Source organism: Myotis myotis, unplaced genomic scaffold, assembly GCF_014108235.1.
Source record: "Myotis myotis isolate mMyoMyo1 unplaced genomic scaffold, mMyoMyo1.p scaffold_m19_p_18, whole genome shotgun sequence".
NCBI lineage: Eukaryota > Metazoa > Chordata > Mammalia > Chiroptera > Vespertilionidae > Myotis > Myotis myotis.
The window spans coordinates 11,416,599-11,441,051 of NW_023416322.1; the positions used below are offsets into that span (position 1 = coordinate 11,416,599).

Here is a 24,453-nt window from a genome sequence, read left to right on the forward strand (position 1 = left end):
AGGTAAGGCAGGGTGGATAGGTTCCTTTTTTAGGTGTGGCTGTAGGCAGAGCATGGTCTGCAGGGCTTGGCCCAGTGATTGTGCATGGGGCACAGCCATACACAAAAATATAATTACCACTACGGACGTTTATTAAGCAGGCACTATGTGCCAGGTACCTTTCAAAGTGCTTTTTATGTATTCATTCAATTAACTTAATCCTCAAGCCGATCTCATAATTATGCCCATTTTGCTAATGAGGAAACCAGAGCACAGAGAGGTCAAGCAACTTGCTCAAGGACACCCATCAATGAGTAGTAGAGTCAGGACTTGAACTTAGGCAGACAGGCAGAGTCCAGAGCCCAGTGCTTTTCACAGGGTCAGAAAACCACCCCTCGTCAGCCACTACCTGCCTCTTCACAATCTAGGTAGGTAGACCCGCCCTTCTTAAGAGTCACTTCCCACTTAGGCCTCCTGTCTTCAAGGATAAAGGGCTACTTTTCAAGAGAAAATCTCTGAGGCTCTACTGTTCTGGGTTGCTGTGTCAGAGAGAAGGTGAGTCCTCTGTTACTCCCAGGAGGGACCAGGAGAGGCCTGTTGCTGGCTGGTATGAGTTACTTCAATTATTGAGTGAATGGTGCGCCTTTGCTCTAGCAGTGCTGACTTTAGATTATATATGCTTTTATTTTCATTGAATTTTTTTTTAAGAGAAAGGAAAGGAGAGGTATAGAGAAATAGAAACAATGATGAGAAACATCCCCGATCAGCTGCCTCCTGCACGCCCGCTACTGGGGATCTAGCCTGCAACCTGGGCATGTGCCCTGACTGGGAATCAAACCGGCAACCTCTTGGTTCATAAGTCAACGTTCAACCACTGAGCCACACTAGCTGGGCTATATTGTAATTCATTTATACACTAATCTTCCCACCTGAATGTGACCTCTCTGAGAGCAGGGATTCTATTTTATTTATCTCTACACAGAAGCACACTTACCAGTGTGGTTTTGCATTGAAAGAAAACAGAAAGAAATCAAGACAGTACCTATCTTCAGGGCAGCCCTGTTTATAAGATGTTGGCTGGAATATTACTTAGAAAGACTGCCCTACCTACATCTGCATATGCAAATGACTTGTCAGGTGGACAGCTCTATGCATTATACATGGTAGACACTTAAAGGTCTATTGAATGAATAAGTCTGTATGCAAATGTATGCAAATTTTTCTATTTTAATTTGACCCTTGGGAACACCTTCAGGGACTCTAGGGCCCAGGTTGTTTTAATTTTCTTAATTGAAAGTCTTTTAGCACAACCAGTTTTCTCTCAGAGCGAAGCTGTTGTCAAGTTGGGAAAAGAATGCTGGGCTGGACCAGGTTAATCAGGATTAATTCTGGCTCTTCTGTAATTAAGAGGATGGCCTTGGCAAGTGCCTCTCTTCTCTGGGCATCAGTTTCCTTATCTTTAAAATAAGTGGAGGAAAAAAATAATAAAATAAATAGGTGTGGGATTGGGGTTCCCTTCCGGTGTTGAGGCACCACGACTTCCCCTCTCAGGGTCATGGTCACCTCCTCCTGGGCAGTGGGGTATAAGCATTCAGCAGTACCTGCCTAGAAAGAGAAATCAAATCCCTTGCCAAGGATTAGAGTCTCCAGCCCGCCCTGCCCATTTAGAGAAATGAGTTTTTTGGCGCCAGTTTTTTTAGCTGGGCATTGTATTCAATCACTTCTTTCCAAACCAAAGCATTTTAAAATAAGAAGCTGGAGTTTTCTCTCTTTAATACAACAAGCCAAGCATCTGATTCATAGGGTGGGTTTGCCTCTCCTCTCCCTGGTGTGAAAGTATTTTTCAAAAATGCTCCAATGAGAATATTAATCGCCAAGGAATCAGCTCCATGCCGGCGTCTCTGAAATAGGGGGAAAGACGGAGAGAAAATGGAAACACAGGCTTGAGGTGGTCACTGCTCCCTGGGCCTCCTCCCCAGGAGGTAGGATCCCCCAGTTTCTCTGGGAAAGGCACTGAGATGTGGACGGGCTCCTGGCCCACGCTGGGGGCCCGTCCTTAACCAGAAACACATGTGCATCAAAGGCTTGGATTGAAAGTGACACATTTGAAAACAAAAGTGCAGCAGAAATTCGCTTATCCTCACTTTCCTAATCCGCAAACTCTGTAATGCTCCCCCAAAGTCCCTGGGGCTCCACTGCAGCCCCTGCCTCCTCACATTCCCTCCTCCCCGCGGCTCAGCCAGGCCTCCCGGCCCAGGCAGCAGGCAGGGCTCCTGTTACCAGACTTCCAGGGCCTTGTAAAAATACACCTTGGCACGCTCGGCCTGCGCCCTGGGAAGCCTTATCGCCTGGACTAAACAAATGTGCACAATCAAAATAATCGTCTGAGATGTCAAAATAAATGGTCAGGGGACATCTGGACGCACGGCTCCGTGTGGTTTTCCCTCTCCCTTCCCGGAGTCTTTACAAGCCTTTCTGGTTTGGCAGTTCAGTAGCGTTGGCCACAGGTAGGAGGCTTGTATCACCATCGGCGCTTCGAAAATGCTTCTTATTTTGGGCCCTAGGTCCGGGTTTATAGTTGTCAGGCCCTCCCCCAAACCAAAGAAACCCAAATTAGTTCTCTTGATGAAGGCGGCTAGAGACTGCAGGCATGACATGGGGGACTGGTGTGTCGTTCCCTGCCCTACACAGGATCTTCACCCAAGGGGGGCGGGGGGGGGGGAGGGGGGCGGGTACTGTGCTATACTTGAGACCTGCAGACAAGTGGGGGGAGGGCTTCCCATCTTTGCAAAAAATTTTTGTTTCTAATAGCACCGAGTCAGTTCTCCGTGCCGCTACTCTCTTAAATGACTCAAAGCGTTGTGGTTAAAAAGTCAGTCTCCCGTGATCCGTGCGGGTAAGTTTCCTACCATCCATTGCCCTGCGTGCCAGGCGGACCACCAAGGAGGACCACCTTCTGAGTGGGCGGGTGCCACACCGCCACGGCAGCTCTCACGCTCTGCGGCTCCGTGACCCCGGGAGACAGGAACCCACGGATTTCTCTTCCCCGAGCCTCGTTGCTCAAAGCGTGCTCACGGGCCACACGCATCAGAATCACCTGGGTGGCTGCTGGAGCGAGGTGAGGCAGGGGGAAAAGGGAACCGTGGGATTTCTACGGCTAGGCCACAAAGAAGGCAAGAAAGTGTCTCTTTACTCTGGCAACCCTGAGCTGCCGTCAGCCGTCAGCTGCTCTGGAAGGCTGACGATCCTGAGGCCACCAGGCTGTGAGGAAGTCCAAGACGCACGGCAAGCGTTGTCCAAGGCACGCTGGCCGCCAGTCCCAGCTGATCCCAGCCTCGGAGAAGAGGAGCTTCCAGAGGATTCTAGTCCCTAGTCCTTCTAGTCCCCCCATGCCATTCAAGCTGTAGAGAAGGAAAAAAAAACTCTTTTGGGTGCACCTTGTCTGAATTCCTGGCTTACACAGTTGGTGTTTAACAACGGGTTGTTTTGCCCCTAAATTCTGAAAGTGTTTGGTTATGTAGCAATAAATGCCCAGAACGGTGTGCCAACCACACAGCTATCAGGGCGGGCAGAACTGGGGTCAGAGTGTCCACGGCCTGGAGAAAGGCTGGCCATCTTTTGCAACGAGCTTGAGACTTGGTTTACTTCCTGAAGAGTCCAGAATGAAAAGCCCACGGGCAGCCCCTTTCTGGCCAAGTATCCACACAGGCAGCCAGACCGGGCCCTGGCGGTGGGGGTGACCAGGGCTCGGGACCCCTCCCTTCTCTCCACAGATGCTGCAACCCTGGCCGCTGGGCCTCACACACGGGCCTGGGGCTGCCTCTGCCTGTATCAAGGGGAGCAGGACTGTTTAGTCTGCTGGGCACATTCCTGAATTTTTCAAATAAATAGGAGATTATGAGCAACTCAGCCTGATGCTGTCATTCGGCCAGGCCAGGGGCTTCTGAGGCATCCCTAGAGAGGGGCCTGCAGGCATGGCAGGTTAGAGATGTTTGATGAGACTGGGAACTGCTTCTAGCCCTCTCTAGCCCTCTCAGCGGTCCCAGAGAACTTCTACTACTAATAACAACAGCAATGATAATAATCACTACCGCTGTTTGAAAGCACTGATGATGTGTCAGGCACAGGGTAGATTATTTATGTATATTCTTTCAATCCTCACAATAGTTGCCATTCATAGGCCCATTATACAGATGAAGAGACTGAGATTTAAAGCAGTAAAATAACTTTCTCAAAGCCACACGCCTAGTAAGTGGCCATAGGTTGAGTGAAGAGCAGTCTGACTCCCGTGCTCCAGCTCTTAACCACTGGGTTATGCTGCCTCTCCAAGCCCTGAAATAGATGGCAGCATCCCATGCCCTCCCCTCCCAGCGCCCCCCCGCCCCCCACCCGTCGCCAGCCTTTCTGCTGTTCCCAAGGCCCTTTCCAGCCTGCATACAGCCATTCTCCACTGCGACTCCCTTTTTCCATTTCACCCTTCGCTGGATCATTTTATGCCTCTATTCCCTCTGCTAATTCAAACTAATTAAAGTATAAAATAGAATAATTGCTTCCATCCCCATACTCTTTTTCTATCCACCCAGAGTAGAGTTAGGTTCCCTTTCTAGGAGTGGCCAGCCTGAGAAGTTGGGTGGAAACTGGGGCTATCGAGTTTCTTTTCATCTCGTCGCTTGGTTTTCCACTTGGCTCGCAGCCTGATTTTCCCCGGACTTGCTGTCTGACTTCCATTAGACTCTGAAGATATGGGAGTGACTTGTATTCCCTCCCACAACATCTGTCTACTCACTGTTGAGGAAACTGGGTGGACTTTCTAGGGAAGAGCCAGGCATGTTACCAGTGGAGAGCCTGGGCAAATAACAGGATTGGGGAATAGGTTCCCCCAAACTCCCCTGGGTCTGGCTGGCTTCAGACATATTAACAGCATATTAACTCAACTTGTTAGGCAGTGGCACTAATGACCCAACACTTCTGATTAGTCCTATTCCATTTTTTAATTACATTTAATCAACACATACAGAGAGAGAGAGAGAGAGAGATAGAGAGAGAGAGAGAGAGAGAGAGAGAGAGAATGAATGAGTTATATTGAATTTTTTTAGCTCTGTGGGAAAATGAAAGCCTCTATAGGTGGACCTTAAGACTTGAGACTTCATTCTACTCTCACATGGTGTCCTGAATACAATAGGGTGCCATGTTTGCGGCTGGGGAGGGGAACAGAGAGAGCAGAGCTGGGGGGACAAGGCGAAGACAGGGGTGAGAGTAGGCTGCCTGGAGATTTATCATAAAGTGAGGTGACGCGAAGGCCCATTCCCATGATGTCTTGTAAGGTTTCAGGTCTTCCAGAGAGCTCCAAAGCCTTAAGTCACTGCCTCAAAATAGAGACACACTTATCCACAACCACCAGCATTGCTCCCTCTCTGCAGCGTTCCCCCTTCAGGGAAGAAGTCCGTATGAATACACACGGCCTCGTGAACTTTGAAGCCCGCCTACTGTGCTTTGGTGTTGTCTTCTGGAGAGAAGAGTCCCGGTGCCAAGACCTTAGATAAGCCCCTTTACGATCTGAGAGAGACTGGAGACTAGGATTGATTCTCTCCATCTTTATAGGTGAGGAAACGGAGTCTCTCTGCAAAGTTAAGGGGCCAGGCCACCCAACTTGTTAGAAATGGGACCTGGACTAGAACATAGGCCTCCTGATCAGCCTGGGGCCTCCTGGGTGTGCCACCTGCCACTTCACTTCCTTCTAATCACACTCATTGTAACCACCCTCCTGAGTCATGGAATCAGAAAGCCTGAGAGCTGGAAGGGGCCATATAAAATCTTCACATCGACTATTTGTGTGGTGCTTGAGGCACTGGAAACCAGATTCCCATCTGTGGTCTCCACTGAGCCTCATGTTGACCCAAGACACATTGAGGCGAATTGACTTATAAAAGGCCGCCCAGCTAGAAAATGTTGAGATTGGATCCAAATTGGAGCTTTGGACTTCAGAGACAACCCTATTATCTGATGCCACTCCTTTATTTTACAAGGGAGGTAACTGGAGCTGTGTGAGGGCCATACTTCCGGTTATAGCGAACGCTGGGCTAGAACCCAAGTCATCTGACCGCATTTTCATTGGTTGTTCTGTTGACATACATTAAAGCGTTTCCTTTAGGAGATCCGAGCTGTCTGTCTGTGAACACTCTGTGCTCATAGCTGCTCAGACTCAGACAGATGGGCTTCCTGAGCTGTTCTTGGCCCTCATCCCTGGCCCCAGCCCCTGGTGAAATCACCTGGCTACCTATTTTTACATGCTTTACAGCTCCCCGGGCAACAGGCCTCAGATCTCCACCACAAATCCCCCTTAGACTCTGCCTGCTGCTCATAGCTCCACCTGGTATATGTCACCTACTAGAGACAGCCCCATGGCGTTCAATCCAAACTATTCCTATATCTGTTCAGCGTGACTGGCTACTACTGAGCCCCTCTGTCTGATGCAGCTGAGGCAGAAGGGTAGGACACTTAGAAATAAGTGACATCGACACTTGGTTTAGCCAGAACTGATGCTCTCAAAGGTGACGCAAGAGACGGCCTCAAGAGGCCCTTATATTCTCTAACGGCCTCTCATCAGCCTCCATCCCTGGCCTAGGTGTCTTTGGCCACATTTCAAATGCAATTTCAGAAAGCATCCTATTTGAGAAACAGATATGCACCCGAAAAATGGATGCTTTGACTAAGGTCTCACTGGTCACTTCTATGTGCTGTTTCTGTTTTTCCACTTCAGTGGGCTCAGAGCTTTTACCCAAGAAAGTGCTTTTACCCAGGGTTACCCACTGGTCCTCAGCCATACATAATGCCTTTTGCAAATATCATGTATAATGGGGGTCTATTTGATCCCTCGGAACATCCTTTCACCCACCCATGCAGACTGCCATCTATCCATCCCGCCCTCTATCTGTCCGTTTTCTTGTAGAAAGTGTCTGGAATGATGTTCACCAAATGTTAACAAGGTGTTACATGTTGGGTAGTGGGTTTGGGGACTGGTTGTTATCTTGTTTTCCATATGTATTGTTGAAATTTGTATAGTGAGCAGCTACCATTTTTTAAAAAGAAATAACCCTTGGTTTATAAGAAAAAAAATTGGAAGAAAACGCAGAGTATTTATAGATTTAAACCTGATGTTATAGATTTCTGGGTATGTGTCTCTCCCTCGTTAGACTGTAAGCAACTTCAGGGTAGCGACTGAGCCCCGTTCCTTTTGATATTTTCCCTGTACATTGTTCCCAATAAATATATTTCAAGTAATGGTTTTTCAGGGCTCACCAACTGTCTTATTGGAACGATAGGTCAGTGTTTACTTCCAAGACTGTCTTTCCCACTGAAGGTCAGGCAGAGCCTCCTCCAGCTCCACCAGGTCCCCATCTGGACCTGTTTATGCCTCAACTGCAGGGGCCACATGAAAGGAGGTAAGAAGACAGGTGGGTTCGAGAGGATCTGGATGTAATTTGCATGTCATTAGCATATGATTTGTGCCGTCTATTCTCCAGAAGTAATTTTCAAGTTAGAGCTGCATCACTGCTCCACCTCATGCTGTCATGTGCCCATTCGCCTCTTCCTTCTTCCCTCCACTCATCCATCATCCCCGGAGTCAGAATTCTCACATTCAGAGAGAAAGGAGGGAAAGAGAACTTTGGGTGACACTGATCAAGGACACCTGGAATCCTGGCAGAGTACTTTGAGAATGACACATAAGCTAGAAGGCACCTTGTGAAAGTTTGCTGGACTTCTAGCCCAGCATCCTTGTCTCGCCTAAGTCATTGTCCTCAGCACCAAGACAGAATCACAGTCCTTTTTCTCCATCTTTGGCCTTTGTCTTGCTTACCGTGTTCAGGTCAACGTCAAGACCACCAATGCTGCTGAACAACTGCTGACCCACTTATTGAATGAATGGATAAAACCAGCCTTTCCTAAGGACTTTGCTTTCTGCATCTCCATTGATTTGGAGAATCCCCCATCTTGCCCTTCACCATGGCTCTCCTTACATTTGCCTTCTCGCTGCTCACACATATTCAGAGCAGATACAATCCTGGGAAATAATGCTCTAGCCCCGAGGGTGGGGAACCTGGTCAGCGGTTGCCCAGCAGAGGGTAGAATTCTATTTCTCAAGCAGAGCTTCAGCTCCTCAGTGCTGGCCAATTTCTACCCTGCCTCATCTAAGGCGCAGGCCAAGATTTTTATCTCCTGGGGGGAGGCCCTCTCTTGGGTCTGTCTCTCTCAGGATTGGGCCCAGCCCCGGAGGCCCGGATTATTTACACCTCTCTGGCTCCCTCAAGCAGCAGACTGTGGGCCCGGGAGCAGTAAATCTACCTCCTAATCACACCAAGCTGCTCCGCGCAGTCTGGCCCGTTCCTGCGGGGCTGTTCATCACGCTCTGCGACAGGGGCTGTGGCCTAGAGAGAAGCCTGCGGGAAGTGGCTGGCCCCCGATGCTTCTCTCTGGCTCTCTGCAGGAGCCTCCCTGGACTCTGCCTCTCCCAGGCCCCTGAGTAGCAAGCCCAGAGGTCTCCCTTGTTCGATGCAACAGCTTCTGCATAAAGGTCACAGGTTATCAGCTCCTCTGGGCTTCAGAAAGTAGGAGTAGGCGCCAGCACTTACCTGTCTCTCTGACATGACGTACAGGTAGCGCTGATCGGTGGAGAAGGCCATGTCCCGGAGGATGGGGCTCCCGTCTTTGAGCACAGACACCATCTCATACTGAACCCCGCCATGGGGGGGACCATCAGCTCGAATCTGCACAAGAAACAAGGGCATCCTCAACATCTGCACTCAGCAGTCTCCTGTGGGTGGGCCTCAGCCTCAGTAGTTTTACAGAAGATAATCACCCCACCCCACCATCAATTGCTCCCCTGACCCAGGCGAGGCTGCAGGGAAGACAGAGGTGCCCCTTAGCACAAATAGACCAGTTCCACTAAGACGCATCCTTTCCCACATGCTCTGAGTGTGCAGAGTCTGGGATTTCTATTGGTGGCTTTATTTGTGTGCGTCTCATAAGCCCTTAAGTGTGATTTTGAATATTCCAATGTGGTCATTCTTGTGTGTGTCTACAGACATTTATAGCACAGGATGATGAGTGTATGTGCAAGTGAGTGTGTGCTTGTGTACACTCATTTGAGTTTGGGGCGAGAGAGTCAACATCTGCACAGGGTTTCTGTCTCAGGCACGTAAGGGAGAATAGTGGGACAACACACAAACCACCAAAAAGCTGGCCAAGAGGTGCAAGATATTTGGATCTTAGGAAGGTCTGTCTGCTCCCAAACAGCCCCTGAATGTCTGCAGATCCACTCGGTGAGATCTGGTGAGCCAGGAATCCCAGCTCTGGCTCTCAGAGCCCATCCCAGGGTCATAAGTCAGAAAGGACTTGGACGTCATCTCGTCCAGTGCTTCTCAGTCCTGGCTGCACATAAACATCATCTGGAGAGTTTTAGAAAACATGGATGTCAGGGCTGGGTCCATTCATCAGGATCTCTGTGGTTGGGGCCTGGGCATCCTTTTTGCATTTCAAAGCTTCCCAGGTGAATCTAACGAGCAGCCAGAGTCCAGAATCACTGATGTAGCCCCGTGGTTCTCAAAGCCTAAGAATCACCAGGGGAGAGGGTTGGTAAATGCTTGGCTGGGCCCATGCCCAGAGTTTCTGATTCGGTGGGAATAAGGCCTGAGAATTTTCATTTCTAATAAATTCCCAGGTGATGTGATGCTGCTGATCTGAGGGTTTGAGAAGCACGAATCTAGTCTAAGCAGCATATGGATACAATACTGAGACTCGGTGGGGAGATGTCCCTAGGTCAATGATGGTGAACCTATGACACGCGTGTCAGAGGTGACACGCGAACTCATTTTTTTGTTTGTTTGATTTTTCTTTGTTAAATGGCATTGAAATATATAAAATAAATATCAGAAATATAAGTCTTTGTTTTACTATGGTTGCAAATATCAAAAAATTTCTATATGTGACACGGCACCAGAGTTAAGTTAGGGTTTTTCAAAATGCTGACACGTCGAGCTCCAAAGGTTCGCCATCACTGCCCTAGGTCATCCAAAAGTTGGTGGCCGGGGTCCTTGGTTCGAATGTGTCCCCATCCTAGGTTTCTTGTTCCCAGCAGAGCAGTTGACTGTTGACCAACAATCCTTACCGGTGGCTCATTTCTTTGTCCTCTACTCCTGGAAACCCCTCTAACTCAAGCCCCATCTCCTCCATGAAGTCTTCCTCAATCTCTTCCCCACACTAATTGCACTTCACTCAGATGCCTTTTTCCCTACCAGACATTTTGTCCTAGAATTATAATCAATTGATCTGTTCATCATATATGTACTAGCTAACGTGAATTGGTGACCTATTTATTTTATTTAAAAATATATATATTTTATTGATTTTTTACAGAGAGGAAGGGAGAGGGATAGAGAGTTAGAAACATTGATGAGAGAGAAACATTGATCAGCTGCCTCCTGCACACTCCCTACTGGGGATGTGCCTACAACTAAGGTACATGCCCTTGACCAGAATTGAACCTGGGACCCTTGAGTCCGCAGGCCGACGCTCTCTCTACTGAGCCAAACCAGTTAGGGCTGGTGACCTATTTAAATTGTTCTCTAACTGCTTCACATGTGCAGATGTCCATCAACATTTCTATTTCTCTCATAACCCTCTAACCCTGAAGACTAGGATGGGGCTGGGGACATAGCTGTTAATGGATAAAGGGGAATGCTTGAAAAATACTTGTTGAAAGGACATGAACTACAAACCAACTGATAAAGTATTATGAACTCTTTAGTGCCAAATCCAAATGAAGTCAAAAGACATTTTCTTTGGAAGATTTTAAGATTAAGCCTTCTTGTCCCAATTCCCTTTCTAACCATCTCCTCCCCTCTGCCCCTTTCTCCCACCCCATGGAGAGCTCCTTAGGGGAGGACATGGCTTATTCATCCCAAGGGCTGAGCCTGGTGCCTGATGCCACAGGTAACATGTCAGGATGGACAGGTGGAGGCATCCTCAGTTCCTACTGGCCAAGTAGGGAGGGTTAAGAGCATTACTTATTGCAGAGTTGGGGAAGGAGGACCAGTGCTTCCATTCCTATTTCTCTACCCTCCTGACAATGGCCTACTTGAAGGGCCTGAGCCAGGGCATGGTCTGTACCTGCTGCAATGGAATTGGACTGGAGTGGGCGGGAGGTAGACCATAAGCCCACTGTGAATGGGGAACCGTGTGGCCCTGGATTTCCTAGTGGCAGAAACAGCAGATTCCTGCCTGAGGCCTTGTGCCCAGCCCCAGAGTGAGAATAGTAGAGCAGGGCCTGGAATAGGGGATATTGTTTCTTCTCATCACTTTGATGGTTGAGATGAAGATGAGGAGGTAGCCTCAATGGAACCAAAGAAATTCTGCTCTTAGCCATTCCTACCCAAGTACCTCCCTTTGTGGGCAAGACTCTCCTGTTTCCCCTAAGCTTCTCCTTTGCCTCTTTTCTGCCTGGCTAGTAGCTTCCTGCTGTTCAAAGCTGTTGCCTTGGCAACTGTCACTAAGCCCCTCCTTCCAGGGAAGGGGCCAGGCACCACTGAATTCATTCTCACAGGATGGAGGAAGACTGTGGGGTCAGTGATGATGCTATGGGGCTGAGGCTACTGCCCTGCACCCTGAGCAAATCTGATTATGGACTCAAGAAGAGTGAAGGGCCAGGGTCTTTATGTGGGAAAACACCCCACCATCAAATTGGTTCCCCTTAGCATTCAAAGCAGCACTCTCTCTCAGATGGACAGAAACCAAATTTCCATGAGACTCTTCCAGAAGTGGTAGCTTTTAGTCACAAAAGTTCTTGTGCTATTGCCAAAGGAAGGGGGAAGAGGTAGCTGTCAGGACTCCTGGTTGGCTTGACCTCAGCCTTCTACTTCCATATCATGGGAAGTCCCGGCTCCCTTCTTCCTCTCAAGAGGAAGTGTCCAGTGGCTCTCGCCACCCTCCCTGCGACAGCTGCTCCTCTCCTGTGAGATTCCAAGACTCTGGCTCAGGCTCAGGAGCTGCAGAACCTGGCCCCCTCCTTCCGGCCTGGCCCAGGATCTCTCTGCCCGGGAGGCCAGTTACCCCTCTGCCAAGCAGAGCAGCCTCCCTCCCCACAAGCCTGGGCACCTGCCTGGACCCCCAGCAAGGCCTGGACACAAAGTCAGAAGGAGGAACACCACATGCCTGGCCCTCCCTCTCTGGTGCCTGGGACTAGATGGTACCCACGGCGAGGTTGAAGCTGGGATTGCGCCAAAGACACCTTTTCATCATCACATCCTCTGCAGCATCCCAGTTAGGACCGACCCCAGCCATTCACCTCTTACTGAATCGGAGACCTAAGCAGATTTGTTGTGTTTTGTTTTTTTATTCCCATCTGCAACCCCAATCTTTTAATAAACCAGTTAAAGCCAGAATCAAATCTGCATAACACTCAAACGTCAGAGCTAAAACCAAACCAGAACAGAAAATGTTCTTGGAGCTGAACCTGAACTAAGCTATCCTATTGCATTCAGTCTAAATGCCCCGAGAGAAGAGCAGCACTGCCCAGGGAGCCCCGCCCTCCTCTGACTCATTCCATGCGGTCTGCCCCCAGCTTGTGTGACTCTCCCAGAAACCTTCAGGAGGGCAGAGAAGATGGACAGTGGGCCAGGAGGCCGGGCGGGGGGAGGGGGGTGTCAAAAAAAGGGGGTGGGGCCAGGGACTGGCAGGCAGAAGGCAGGGGAGGCCAGCTGGCCCACAGCGGTCTTTCCCCGCCCTAATTCCGTTTGCTCCCTCTGGCCACACACCGATGTGGGCAGAGCATGGGTCTGCGGTTCAGGGTTCCTGGGTTTCTGGTCTGGCTCTGTTCTTGCCTGGCCTTGATTTCTGCTTACGGGCATACGTTTAGGTCCGTTACCTTGTCTCTCTGAGCCTCAGTTTCCCCCTCTGAGTAACAGGAAGAAGCAATCTGCTTGGGCCCTGTCAGTGGAGAACCACAGACTGTACGATACTGCTGAGAGACAAGGGCTTTGGAGCACATCTCATCCAAACACTCCCAATCAAAGGACGCAGCTAGTATTGGTGGAACGGGGGCTCCATCTGGCTCCCAGCCGGTGTGATCCAGAGGACGCGCATGGCTGAAGGGGGCTACGGGCTAGGTAGGAGGGTCCTCCGGGCGGGGGGGAGGGGGGGTAGGGGTCAAGGTCAGCCAGAGGGAGCAAAGGGAATTGGGGTGGGGAAAGACCTCTGCAGCCCAGTTGGCCTCCCCTGCCTTCTGCCTGCCAGCCCCTGGCCCCACCTCCTTTTCTTGGACCCCCTGGTCTCCCGGCCCACTGTCCATCTTCTCTGCTCACATTGTTCTGTCTTGGATGGGAAGGGTTGAGTTTCAAAGTTGTCCCCCATCCCTGCCAGACCCAGGGTGATAGTGAGGGGCTGTCAGAGAGTCCCAAACAGAAGAGGGATTTTAAAATCCACCTGGTTGAGTCTATTGTGTAGTGGCCCACAAAGTGACAGTTCCATTCAGTTTGAAGCTTGTGTCCCCAGGGCCAAGTTTCAATGCCCAGAAGACAACATTAAACTGCATTAGGCCAAGACCACATGGCTAATAAGGGTGGTAGAAGGGGATTCATTTACACACAAACCTTGATTCTCCTAAGAAAGGATAACACTGGGCCACTCTAGCTGTTCATTGCGGCTAAATGTCCAAATTCTCTCCTTGCCCACTCTTCCTCCTTCAGACCCCAAGGCCAAAGTGGGACAGTCACCTCTTTCCTGGGAGGCAACGATAACAACGATAAACTCCAAATCTAATTTGGTTGGTGGCTAAAAGTCCATTTCTCAGGGATGGCGTTGGGGCTGTGAAATCCAGGGGAGATTTACTGTCCTTTCCCCAGATGGGAGGGGCCTCTCGGATATGAGAATGAAATAGTAATCCTATTAGTAGCTTCCCTTTAAATCACAGCAAGGTCTGTGCAGAAATTAATGGCAGCCTCTTTACATGAACATCCAATTCAAATCAGCATATCCAATTAACTAGCTTACCTACAGCGCCCCCCCCCCGCCCCCCCCGAACTCTTCCTCTTATACATCAATGTCTTCTCTAGTTAGTCCTAAATTATGGTGCCTTTGCTTGGAATGTGATGCTCTAATATCACTTGATTAGTAGTAGTCATGGTCATAGTCATTTTTTTCAAGATCAGCTGATGAGCAGTAGAATCAGGAATTCTCTTCTTGGGCCTTCCCAGTAGGAAGCAGATGTGTGTGAGAGGGATCCCCACACAGTGGGAGGCACTGGTCCCTCTCTGGAGGGCTGGAATGGAATCCCAACTTTCTCGGTAATTGGCTATGTGACTTCAGGCAACTCGCTTCACTTGTTTGTGAAATGGTCTCCATTGCTGCCAAATGAGAGTGGTAGTGCCTGTCCTGACTAGCTCAGAAGAGATGTCGTGAGAATGAAATGAGTTATTAGCTATGGATTTCAGTATCATCCTGTAGGCATTTAGTACATGCCTACGGTGAGCCAGGCCTGTGCTAACCGCTGGGGACACTGTGGGAAAGGATCTTCTTAGGAAGCCCAAGGAACAGGGAAATGGACAATTCTACCCTCTTCACAAACACATGGGAGCCTGGGGAGGCCAGCCTGGCAGGCAGGACAGCACCTCACCTAGAGCCGTGAGGGGAGGCTTCCTGAAGGAGGTGACACCTCAACTGCAAAGCAGAGGCGGAAATGTGAGTTCTTTGCAAAGTTTAAAGCGTGATGTAATATGAAACAGTTGTTGTCATGTGTGAGCCCAGGCTTCTTGGAAACTTGGGGTTGCAGACCTGACACACAGTTACTGAGGGCTCAACAATTCCAGCCCTTGTCACCGTTTGTCCTAAAATTCACTGTGGAAGAGGCCTGTGTGACTTGATTGTATCTCTGCCTCAGCACTCTGGGTTGCATGGTATATAAATGTGTGTGTGCATATAAGTGGTGCATGTGCATATGTGTGTGCATATGTGTGTGCATGCATGCGCACATTTAGACCTTTAAAGAGGGCAAGGTGGAGAAAGCCTGGTGCTGCCCAGACTGAACTCAGTAGTGAGTTAATGAGCGAGTGTGTCCGTAGCTGTGCATTTAGTGCTGAGAGAAGGGATTCATGCTGAAGTTTATTTCTGTACAGCTTCATGACCCGGATTATTTATAGATGGAAGTCTTTAGTAAGTTCAGTCTCTGAGATTCTTCTTCCCTCTATCCTGCACACACACATACATGCACACACACACACAAGCAGCAGCAACTTCCAGGGCATCGTGGGCTCGCCCCCCGCTCCCCACCCCCCACCCTCTGGAGCTGTGCAAACATTAACTAACCACGCAGAGTCATAGCCAAGCAGGCGAGGCTCCCGGAGGACAGCCGGGCACCTGGCCCTAAATGCTTGGCTAATTGGAGAGGGACAGGGAAGCCTGAAAACTTGGCCAGTGGGTTGCACTGACCCAGGAGAGGAGGGGAAGAGGGAAGACAAGGCCCAGGATCTGCCTGCCCATGAAAAGGAAGGAGGTCACTAAGACGTGCTAAACTTGGAGAATTCTGGCCACCACCCCCTGCCCCCCCCCCCCCCAACACACACACACACTCCCAACACTGGTCCCTAGAGAGTTGGAGAGTTGTCGGTTACTCACTGGGGCTCTAACATTAGAGAATGACATTTCCATGTACAATCACTTCTATTTCTATGCGTGTTAGCAATCTGCCCTAAATACTAAACTGCACGTGAGGGGTGCATGGGACTACAGGCTCCTGGACTTCAGAGGGCCAACCCATGGAGGGCTTTCTTCTGAAACATGGTGCAGGGTCTAAGAGGAAGCACTTCTCTGGACTTCTGCACCTTGGGACGGCCTGAGATTTAAGAGCCTGGGTTGTGACAGGGGATAGTGGATGGTGTGAATATTTTATTGAGCACCTACTATGGGTAAAGTAAGTGTTCAAGAGTTGGGTTGGAGTTTGGCTGGAGTGGGGAGTGTTGTTTTTTTCTTTTCCCTAAATCGTGGAGGGCCTGGCAATCACGGATCCCTGTTGCCCATAGGCCTGAGAAGAGCAGCCTCTGCTTCCCACCTTCCTGAGGTTATTGGCTCACTGCGCTCCACCAGGGCACCGACGCGCCTATCCCAGGGGCCTCTCCCTTTAGACTCAGGGGAAAAGGACATCAAAACCCAGAAAGCAGCCCTAATCGGTTTAGCTCAGTGGATAGAGTGTCGGCCTGCAGACAGAAAGGTCCCAGGTTCGATTCTGGTCAAGGGCATGTACCTTGGTTGTGGGCACATCCCCAGTGGGAGGCCTGCAGGAGGCAGCTGATCGATGTTTCTCTCTCATTGATGTTTCTAACTCTCTAACTCTCTCCCTTCCTCTCTGTAAAAAAAAATCAATAAAATATATTTTTAAAAAAACAACAACAACAACCCAGAAGCAAAAGAATCCAACTCTGGGAACTCCCTGTCACGAAGGGCTTTGAGCTTCAAGGCGGGAAGGGACAGGAGCCTGTGCAGGTGAATGGCATGGGTGGGGCAGTTTCTGAGCACAGGGCTTGGTCTCAGACCAGCCCCACCTTTCAGTGTTGCTCCAACTCAAGACTCTGGGCAGGTCAGGAGGCTCCGGGAACAGGATGAAGCTGCCAGGGGCAGAGGAAGCACTTGATTGTTCTGGGAAACAAATAAGATAAACACAGCCAGGGACAGTCAAGGCATTAAGCAGCCTCAGATGAAATCACATCACGCAGCGGCAAAGCAATAATTCACAGGGAGCGTGCACAGAGCTGGGGGGAGCGTAGAGGGATGGGAGGAGGAATTAATAAAGAATAATGAGCAACTGCTGCCAAACAGAATCTCCGTTGACCCAAAGCTCTAATATGTGGGGCTCCAGGCACTGCACACAGGTTCCCGCCTGGGGACGCCCCGGCTGCTTCAGGATTGAATGAATGATTTAGAACCGTCCTTTAGGGCCCCCGTGGGGGGCGGTGCAGCCTTCCTCACCCAGCTCAGGGACAGGGTGTGGTGAGCATTAGGCACGCTGCCACTCAGGTTAACTACCTTGAAAGGCCCCATCACACTGCCAGGGAGGAGCAGGTAAGGGAACCCAGCCCTCCCTGGGATTAGATCTACACAGGCTTTCTTTTTAAAAAATATATATTTTTATTGATTTCAGAGAGGAAGGGAGAGGGAGAGAGAGATAGAAACATCTAAGATGAGACAGAATCTTGATCGGCTGCCCCACACTGGATATTGAGCCTGCAGCCTGGGAATGTGTCCCAACAGGGAATCGAACTGTGACCTCCAGGTTCCTAGGTGGATGCTCAACCACTGAGCCACACGGGCTGGGCGACACAGGCTCTCGAACCATTTCTCTCCCTTCATCAATTTAGCTTAAAGGATTTATTGAACCTCTATTGAACATGGCCATCAGTGTGCAAAAGGTTGGCGATATTAGCAGGAATAATCTTGAACCCTCTATGGGCCAGGCTCCCCATGCCACAGAATAGGAAGTGTGAAGTGTCAGATCACACAGCTGGTCAGGGGTGCAGGGAAGCGCAGAGTGGGTCTGCCTGATTCCAAGGCCTGGACTCTTTCTTCCGGCCACACTCTGAGGCCTCGGTTTTTCCAACTGGTAAGTCCAACAAGAGGGCGCATCTGATGCCCGTGAGACTCAAAATTACATCCCAAGACTGCTGAGTGCCCCTGGAGCTAAATCCTGGGACACAAAATAGATCCTGTAGCTGCCTCCCCCAGGGTGACGAAGACAGGCACCTGTAGTCTGGAAACAGAGCAAAGGCTGGGTGTCTGAGCGGGTTGTCACCCTCTTTAATTAACTCGTTCTTCTCCATGGCCTACCATTGTCCTGCATTTTGTAATCTGGAACAGTCATCTCTTGCTTGCATTGACACTGAGGATGGCATTGCGGGCTGGGAGGCCAAGAAGGAAGGTCAAGATTGGTGTGCACAGCAATCCGACACTGGGCTGTGCCTGAATGCACGGGGCTCCCTGAGATTTTCAAAGGAAAAATCATTTAAAGGATGCGTGTGGCATGTGTATACCACAGTGCAGCAAACGCGTGGTAACTGGGGAAAAAAAAAAGCGGAGACCACATCCCTGTCTCTGTATTTCTCTCCCATTGCTCGCGGGCGAGGTCTGAGTCTTTATTGCCTCTTATCTGTGCGACTGCAATAACCTGAGAAATCTGCCTGCCTCCAGCATATTCCTGCTCTAATCTGTCCTCCCAAACACTGCCAGATTAATCTTCTTAAAACACTTATTTGATCCTGCCTTTTCTGTATGCAAAACCCTTACATTTCAGGTGTTTGTCATTTTCTTTCTCTTGCTTATCTCAGGCTCCTAATTTTTTAAAATAATGAACATACACTAAGTTAGGAATATGGAAAAGACTGAATAGTTGCATGCATCCATGCACACACACACACACAGAACACCTTGAATTGCCCCCACTGGTAATTTAGAAAAGTCATGTAGGGGTTAGCTGACAGGGCCATCTCACCATTTTCCAATGATGTCTCCAGGTTTTTGGTCTTGATGCCTGTGCTTGACAATTCATTCTACCTCCCAGATCCTGACTATCCTTCAAGGCCCAATCCAAATGCCACCTCCTCCATGAAGTCTGTCCTGATCCCTCCTTTGAATTCTCATAGCACCTAGCAGTGTCTCTTGGCACAGTCACTGGTAAACACACGCAGTTATCGTGCCTAAGATGGTAAGTTCCCAGAAAGCAGTCCCTGTGTTTTATACAGCTTCACATGCCCCACTGCATTTGGCACTACTGTGCATACAGCAGGCCCGCAAGGACACATGCTGATGGAGTGAATGAATCCTGCTCTGGGGTCTGGGCAGGAGGGGAACATTAGCCACGGCTCACATATATTTAGCCCCTATGACTGTTAGACCTCATCCTAAGGGTTCTACTATTCCCATGTTATATGTGAGGAAACTGAAGCACAGAGGGGTGAGGTAATTCCTCAAGGTCACACAGCTGGGAGGTGGAAGAAACAGAATCTTATGCCTGTTGGGCCTTCACTTTCCTAGGCCTCTCCCCATCTCTAGAAAAGAATGGGTGGAGAAAGAAGGAATCCTGCTCTGCCATTGCCCTGCCCCCAAACCAAATCTTCTGGAGCTCGCACTGAAACACACTACACACATTTGCTTCTGTTAAAACGGTCTTTTTGCCTCCCCATTGGACCTATAAGGGCTCTTAGAAGGAAAGCACTAAGCACTCAAGGTGCTGTTAGGTAAAGAACTCCAGGGCCATGGAGCTGGAGCTGTGCTAGCTCAAAGGCAGACGGAAAGCAAGGGTTAAGGCAGTGGTTCTCAACCTTCTGGCCCTTTAAATACAGTTCCTCATGTTGTGACCCAACCATAAAATTATCTTCGTTGCTACTTCATCACTGTAATGTTGCTACTGTTATGAATCGTAATGTAAATATCTGATATGCAGGATGGTCTTAGGCGACCCCTGTGAAAGGGTCGTTCGACTGCCAAGGGGGTCGCGACCCACAGGTTGAGAACCGCTGGTAAGGTCACGTTGATGGGTTGGGTCAGAGCTGGGGTCTGAGACTCAGAGTCACAGGAAGAGGAATGACTAGAAAGGGGTGAGGCTGGAAAACCTCCATCCTGAAATCCAGAGCAGCCCACCCAGGGTGGCTCAGGGTCCCCATGTATCTGCTCTGTGGGTCTTTCTGGCAGAGCCCAAGGGCAGAGCAGACAGCTGGGGGAGGGTCTAACTCCTTTCAAAGATTCTGTTTGAATAGCTGTCCCCTTCACACCTTTCCCCATCTCCCCTCCCAGCAGAGGGACTTCAATAATGAGCGGCTCTGTGACAACAGACCCCTAATGAATTCATTACTATTCTTCTGGGCCCAGATCATTCTCATCAGAGTGGGGTGGTGAGCAAGGGTTGTCTGGTCTGCTGGCTCTGCTGGGCTCCCCGGGACCCTTCCCGGTCACCTTGTTCTCTTTGGCTGGACACCTGCTTCTCCTTGACGCCCGCCCCTCCTGGCACTGACGCCCCCACAGCTGCCGGGCATAGCGCCAGCAGGCAGACCTTGCTGGTGGCTGGGTACAACAGCACAGCAGGTGCGAGGATCTCCTTGGAGAGGGAGCAGGAGGGAAGCAGAGGCCTTGTGAGGGCCAAACTGGTTGCCTTTTCTCTGAGAATATCCAATGGGCTGAACGGTCAGCAAAGTGCAGCTCATTCTCCTCCGCCTCCCACATTCTCCAGACCCCGAGGGCTCCCACTCTCCGGGATGCTGTGCTCCTGGCCCTTGTGCAGCCGCACACCACGGTGCCCAAAGGGTGGCGGCGTTTCTACGCCCCGTGCAATTCTCTGCGTCAATTTGAGCAGATGGCAGGGGCCATGGCCACGGGGGCACGCTCCTGGCGATGCTATGGAACACAAAACCTTAGAGAAATCCTCCCTGAAGCTGGGTCACACCTGGTGATGCTGGACATTAAAGAACATACAGGTCCGCCTCCGCAGCTACCTCCCAGATTTTCCGCTCGCTTTCTACGTCTTCTAGGCCCCACACTTCCATCTTCCCTTCCTATAGGTACTGACTGTCCGGTCAGGGCTGAGGTCTTACTAGTAACTGGCTGGGGCGGAGGCCACCCAGGGACACTCAGCCAGGGAGTTCATTCTCACTTCCCTCACCTGCAGAACTGATAAGAACAGCACTGCCCACTAGACAAGGCTGCGGCAGGAACAAATGAGATAAGGAATGTGAAAGCGGTTGGGAAGCTGGAAAGGCTGCGTGGAGGCAAAGAGGTTTTGATGGATTTACCTTCAATCCAGAGATTTGTGTGGGACGCAACTGAGGAGGAAAACTGGGCAGAGAGGAAATTCTTCAGGGGCCCATTGAGGCAACTGGTCACCCTTGCTCTCTGTCTATTCCAGGGGAATAGCTGGGGAAGGAGGAGGGGGAGGAGGGAGGGGCAAAGAGGATGGAGAGCATAAAGAGGGGAGGGGGATGAGCGAGGGTAACTGGAGGGTAGGAGGAGGGAGTAGAGGTGGGGGGAGGAGGAGTGGGAGAAGGAAGAGGAGGGAGGAGGAGAAAAGGCAGAGGAGGGGAAGGAGGGAGGAGGGGGGCAGGGAGACGAGGGGAGGAGGATGAAGGGGAAGAAGGGAGAATCGGGGGAAGGGAGAGGAGCTCAGCCCTTGGCACTGGGGGAGGGTGCAGCCTGAAGTGGCTGAAGGAATGGGTTGGCCAGGGTCTGCATTGGACCTGTGCTGGGACACAGAAGGCTGAGGCCACGGGGCCAAAAGGATGGCAGTGTCTGACTCAGACCCTTTTTACTTTGTGAAAAAGAGAAAGTGAGGGGGAGGCTCCCCTCATTACCCACCGAGAGAAGGCTGCTCAGGGCAAACCTACCCACTTCTAATCTGCTCCTTAAAAAGAGCTGCGAGGAGCGACAGCGTAGCTTTTGTGCAAAGTACTAAAGCATCCCCCTCTCCTGCCCCTCCCACACCCCACTCCTCTCTATTTTTTTCTTCTAGAAGAGCACGTCTCCTCTCCAGGGACTGGAATCATTAACTGAACAGCACTTTGCCTCTCATAGCTTTTGACAATTTGGCAGTGGGCTGGAAAGTACCAGAGACACTGCAAAGAAGCCGAGGGAGAGAGGGTGGGCAGAGGGGATGGTGTGCGCCTGGCCCCTGGCCCGACACCTGGATGCTCTGGCGCTGCCTCCCCTTCCTGCCCAGCTCTGTGGTCAGGGGAGTTCAGGGTCGCCAGCTGCCAGGGAGGGGTGGTGGGATGGGCAGGGAACACCACAGGGCTTCCTGTCCTCACCCCCTTTTGTTGTTGCCTGGAGGCTGCCTGGGGTGGCTGACATCCAATCTGGACAAGGGTGCCCCAAGGAGGGGCAGGAGTGAACACCTGTCATATCCACCTGACACCTGAACCTCCCATGACAAGCGGCGGAGGCACACCTGAGGGTTGAGGTGTGGGAAGTCGATGGGGCTGGGCAAGGAAAGATGGACCTAAACAATGACCTTGGGCAGCAAAACCCAACTCCTGGACGTTTCCGAAGAGGTGAGAGAAAGCAGGCACAGGGATTTCCCGGTCAGGCTGTGATGGAAGCAGAGCAAAGAGAGAATTCTGGGGCCTCAAGAGGCACAACCTAGGAGCACGCAGAACTGGCTTCAGACAGTCGCAAGCATTAGGAGCTGATGGCTTTGAGGGATTCCTCAGAAGGGGCTTTGGGTCCCCAGCCACCTGGGGAGGATTAGAGAACTCTTCCCCTTTGCCTTACTTGGGGTTCCGCGCCTCACACTAGGAATCTAGCCTTATTTGGCAACCCTGGACTGTGTAAGTTCCCACTTACTAAGCTCATATCATGTGTTGCACAGGGCACCAGGTGCCTTTCACAAAATATCTACGTTAATCCCCCAAACCCATCTCACTGATGAGGAAACTGGGGCGCAGAGAGGTTAAATAACACGCCTCAGGTCACAGAGCCAGTAAGGGGCAGGCAGAGATTGGAACCTGAGTCGGTTTGATGGCGTGAGCTTCTATTAAGCCACATGCCTCCCCAAAATGCACCCCCCTTTGCCATCTTACTATCATTTTAATGGTCTTATTCAGCTGTCTGCGCCCCTATGGAAGTGGCAACAAAAATGATAAATTCCCAGATGTAGAGGCTGGATCTACAGAGTTCATTTTATTCAACTTTTGGCAGCGTGCCAAGCATAAGGGGGTGCTTTAAAAAGGTTGCAAGCTCTCCCTGAATCACGTCGGAGCTCCGGCAAGCCACAAACTTGGATCACAAAAGCTAAATCATCAAGCCTCACTTTCCTTAATGGCCTTATCTCCTCCCTTCTTATTGTTGGTTACTCCAGGAGAGTGATTTATTGAATGTTGATTATTCCATGGATGTCACAGCCTTGGCATCTTATTGTGAGTTATTGTAAGAAATCGCCACATAAAAGTTGCTTCCAATTTTGATGTCCAACTTTTCTCCTGGTTTCTGTGCAAGGTTTCACATGATAAATCACTGGTAGAATGTGACATCTGGGAATTGTCTCTCTCCTGAAAAAATAGGTCTACTTCTATCAGAGAGTAAGGATTTCCATCTAGTTCATTCCATTTCCCTTTTTGACTTGGCTGCCAGGAGACTCAGGCCAAATCTGATGCTGGGTGATGGTTCCTATAGGAGCTTTACTGTTGACATAATTACTTCCACTCCACTCTGTGGCTTGGATTTTCCAGTTCCATGCTCGTTTTCATGATATGTGTTTGCCAAATCTTTTCTTCTAAGTTACCTAATTCCTTATTTGAAAAGCGGGTAGAAATATATACAAATAATTACTAATTCATGCACAAATATACTGTTTGCACAGATGCATTTTTACTCTGTTGTATGCTGCCTTGACATATTCTCAGGCCTTTGCACTGTGTGCTTGTATCCTTTGTCTCTGGGTAGGAGTTAGCCAGTGGGTGTATCTGAGGGCCTGGACTACTCCCAAGATGGTTAAGTATATATAGATGGTGCGTTAGAAGAGAGGAAAGAGGTGAGGAGACAGATTCCACGTAAAACCTAGAGCCAGTGGTCAATTAGCTTTCGGTTGGGCTAATAAAAATAAACATCCTTAGATCAGCTATGGGTCTGGCCCATAACAATGCCCCCTACCTATTTGTGAAATGGAAGAATGAATGAATAAATTAATGAACAACTGCTTCACCGAGCCAAGAGATTCTTCACACAGAAGAGAAGGCAAGAACTGTTTGGCAGAGGGGCTCACCTTCAGGTCACAAGCTCCCACCCTACCCATGTCCCCGGCCAGGCCGAAAGCACTGGCCATCTGCACGGAGTGTGGCGAAGCTGGGCCAGTGAGCTGGGTACTAGAAGGAGAGAGGGGAGAGGGGGGGAGCAAGGCAGGGGAGGCCTGCTTCTCCTGCCTGCCTGCTGTCCTCCCTTGAAAGGGAAAGTGACAGCGACGCTGGACACAGGAAATGTGAGGAGAGAAAGGGAGGTATTGGAACATGTGTCTGTCTGTCTGTTTTCACTAGCCATCTCCTTTTAACTCCCACCTGCTGCTCTCTTCCTTCCTCCCTCCCTTGTCATTCTCTTGGCAATTCCAGTTTCTCTGGGTGTCCATTACATCCCCGTCTTCCTCTGTTTTGCTTCTCTGCCTCTCTCTCTAATGCCGGCACATACCGGTCTCCCCGATCCCTGAGAGAGAAGCTCTGGGAGCCCCCCTTCTACCCTCATCCAAGCCCCCAGAAACAGTCAGGAGCAGAAGACCCCAGTCCAGAGCAAGGGGCAGTCCCGCCTGCCCACTGACCTGTGTCCAGACCTGGACTTCGTTCTAATCCCAGTGGCCTTGCTGACATGAGTTGGGCTAATTTTTTTCCTGTAATTAGAAGTGACCCCACCCCCAGCCTATTCCCTCTCTAATCCCAGATAATGAGCTCGCTGATTGTCAGCGCAGGGCAG

General features: G+C 50.3%; 1 protein-coding gene across 10 annotated transcripts in view; it reads right to left on the bottom strand.

Moving 5' to 3' along the window:
- PLXNA2 (plexin A2) overlaps nt 1-24,453 on the bottom strand; it is a 212,936-nt gene that overhangs the window by 108,973 nt on the left and 79,510 nt on the right. For 8 of the 10 annotated variants that reach the window (XR_004973183.1, XR_004973184.1, XR_004973185.1 and 5 more), the window contains exon 4: nt 8,610-8,744. The exons of 1 other annotated variant lie outside the window; for it this stretch is intronic. Coding sequence is in view for 6 of the 9 variants with exons in the window: in XM_036342297.1 (XP_036198190.1) it covers nt 8,610-8,744 (135 nt within the window). In the remaining 3 variants the exon portion in view is untranslated. Of the gene's footprint in view, nt 1-8,609; nt 8,745-22,608; nt 23,286-24,453 lie in introns of those variants that run through there. One more of the 10 variants, XM_036342304.1, reaches the window with a different exon arrangement.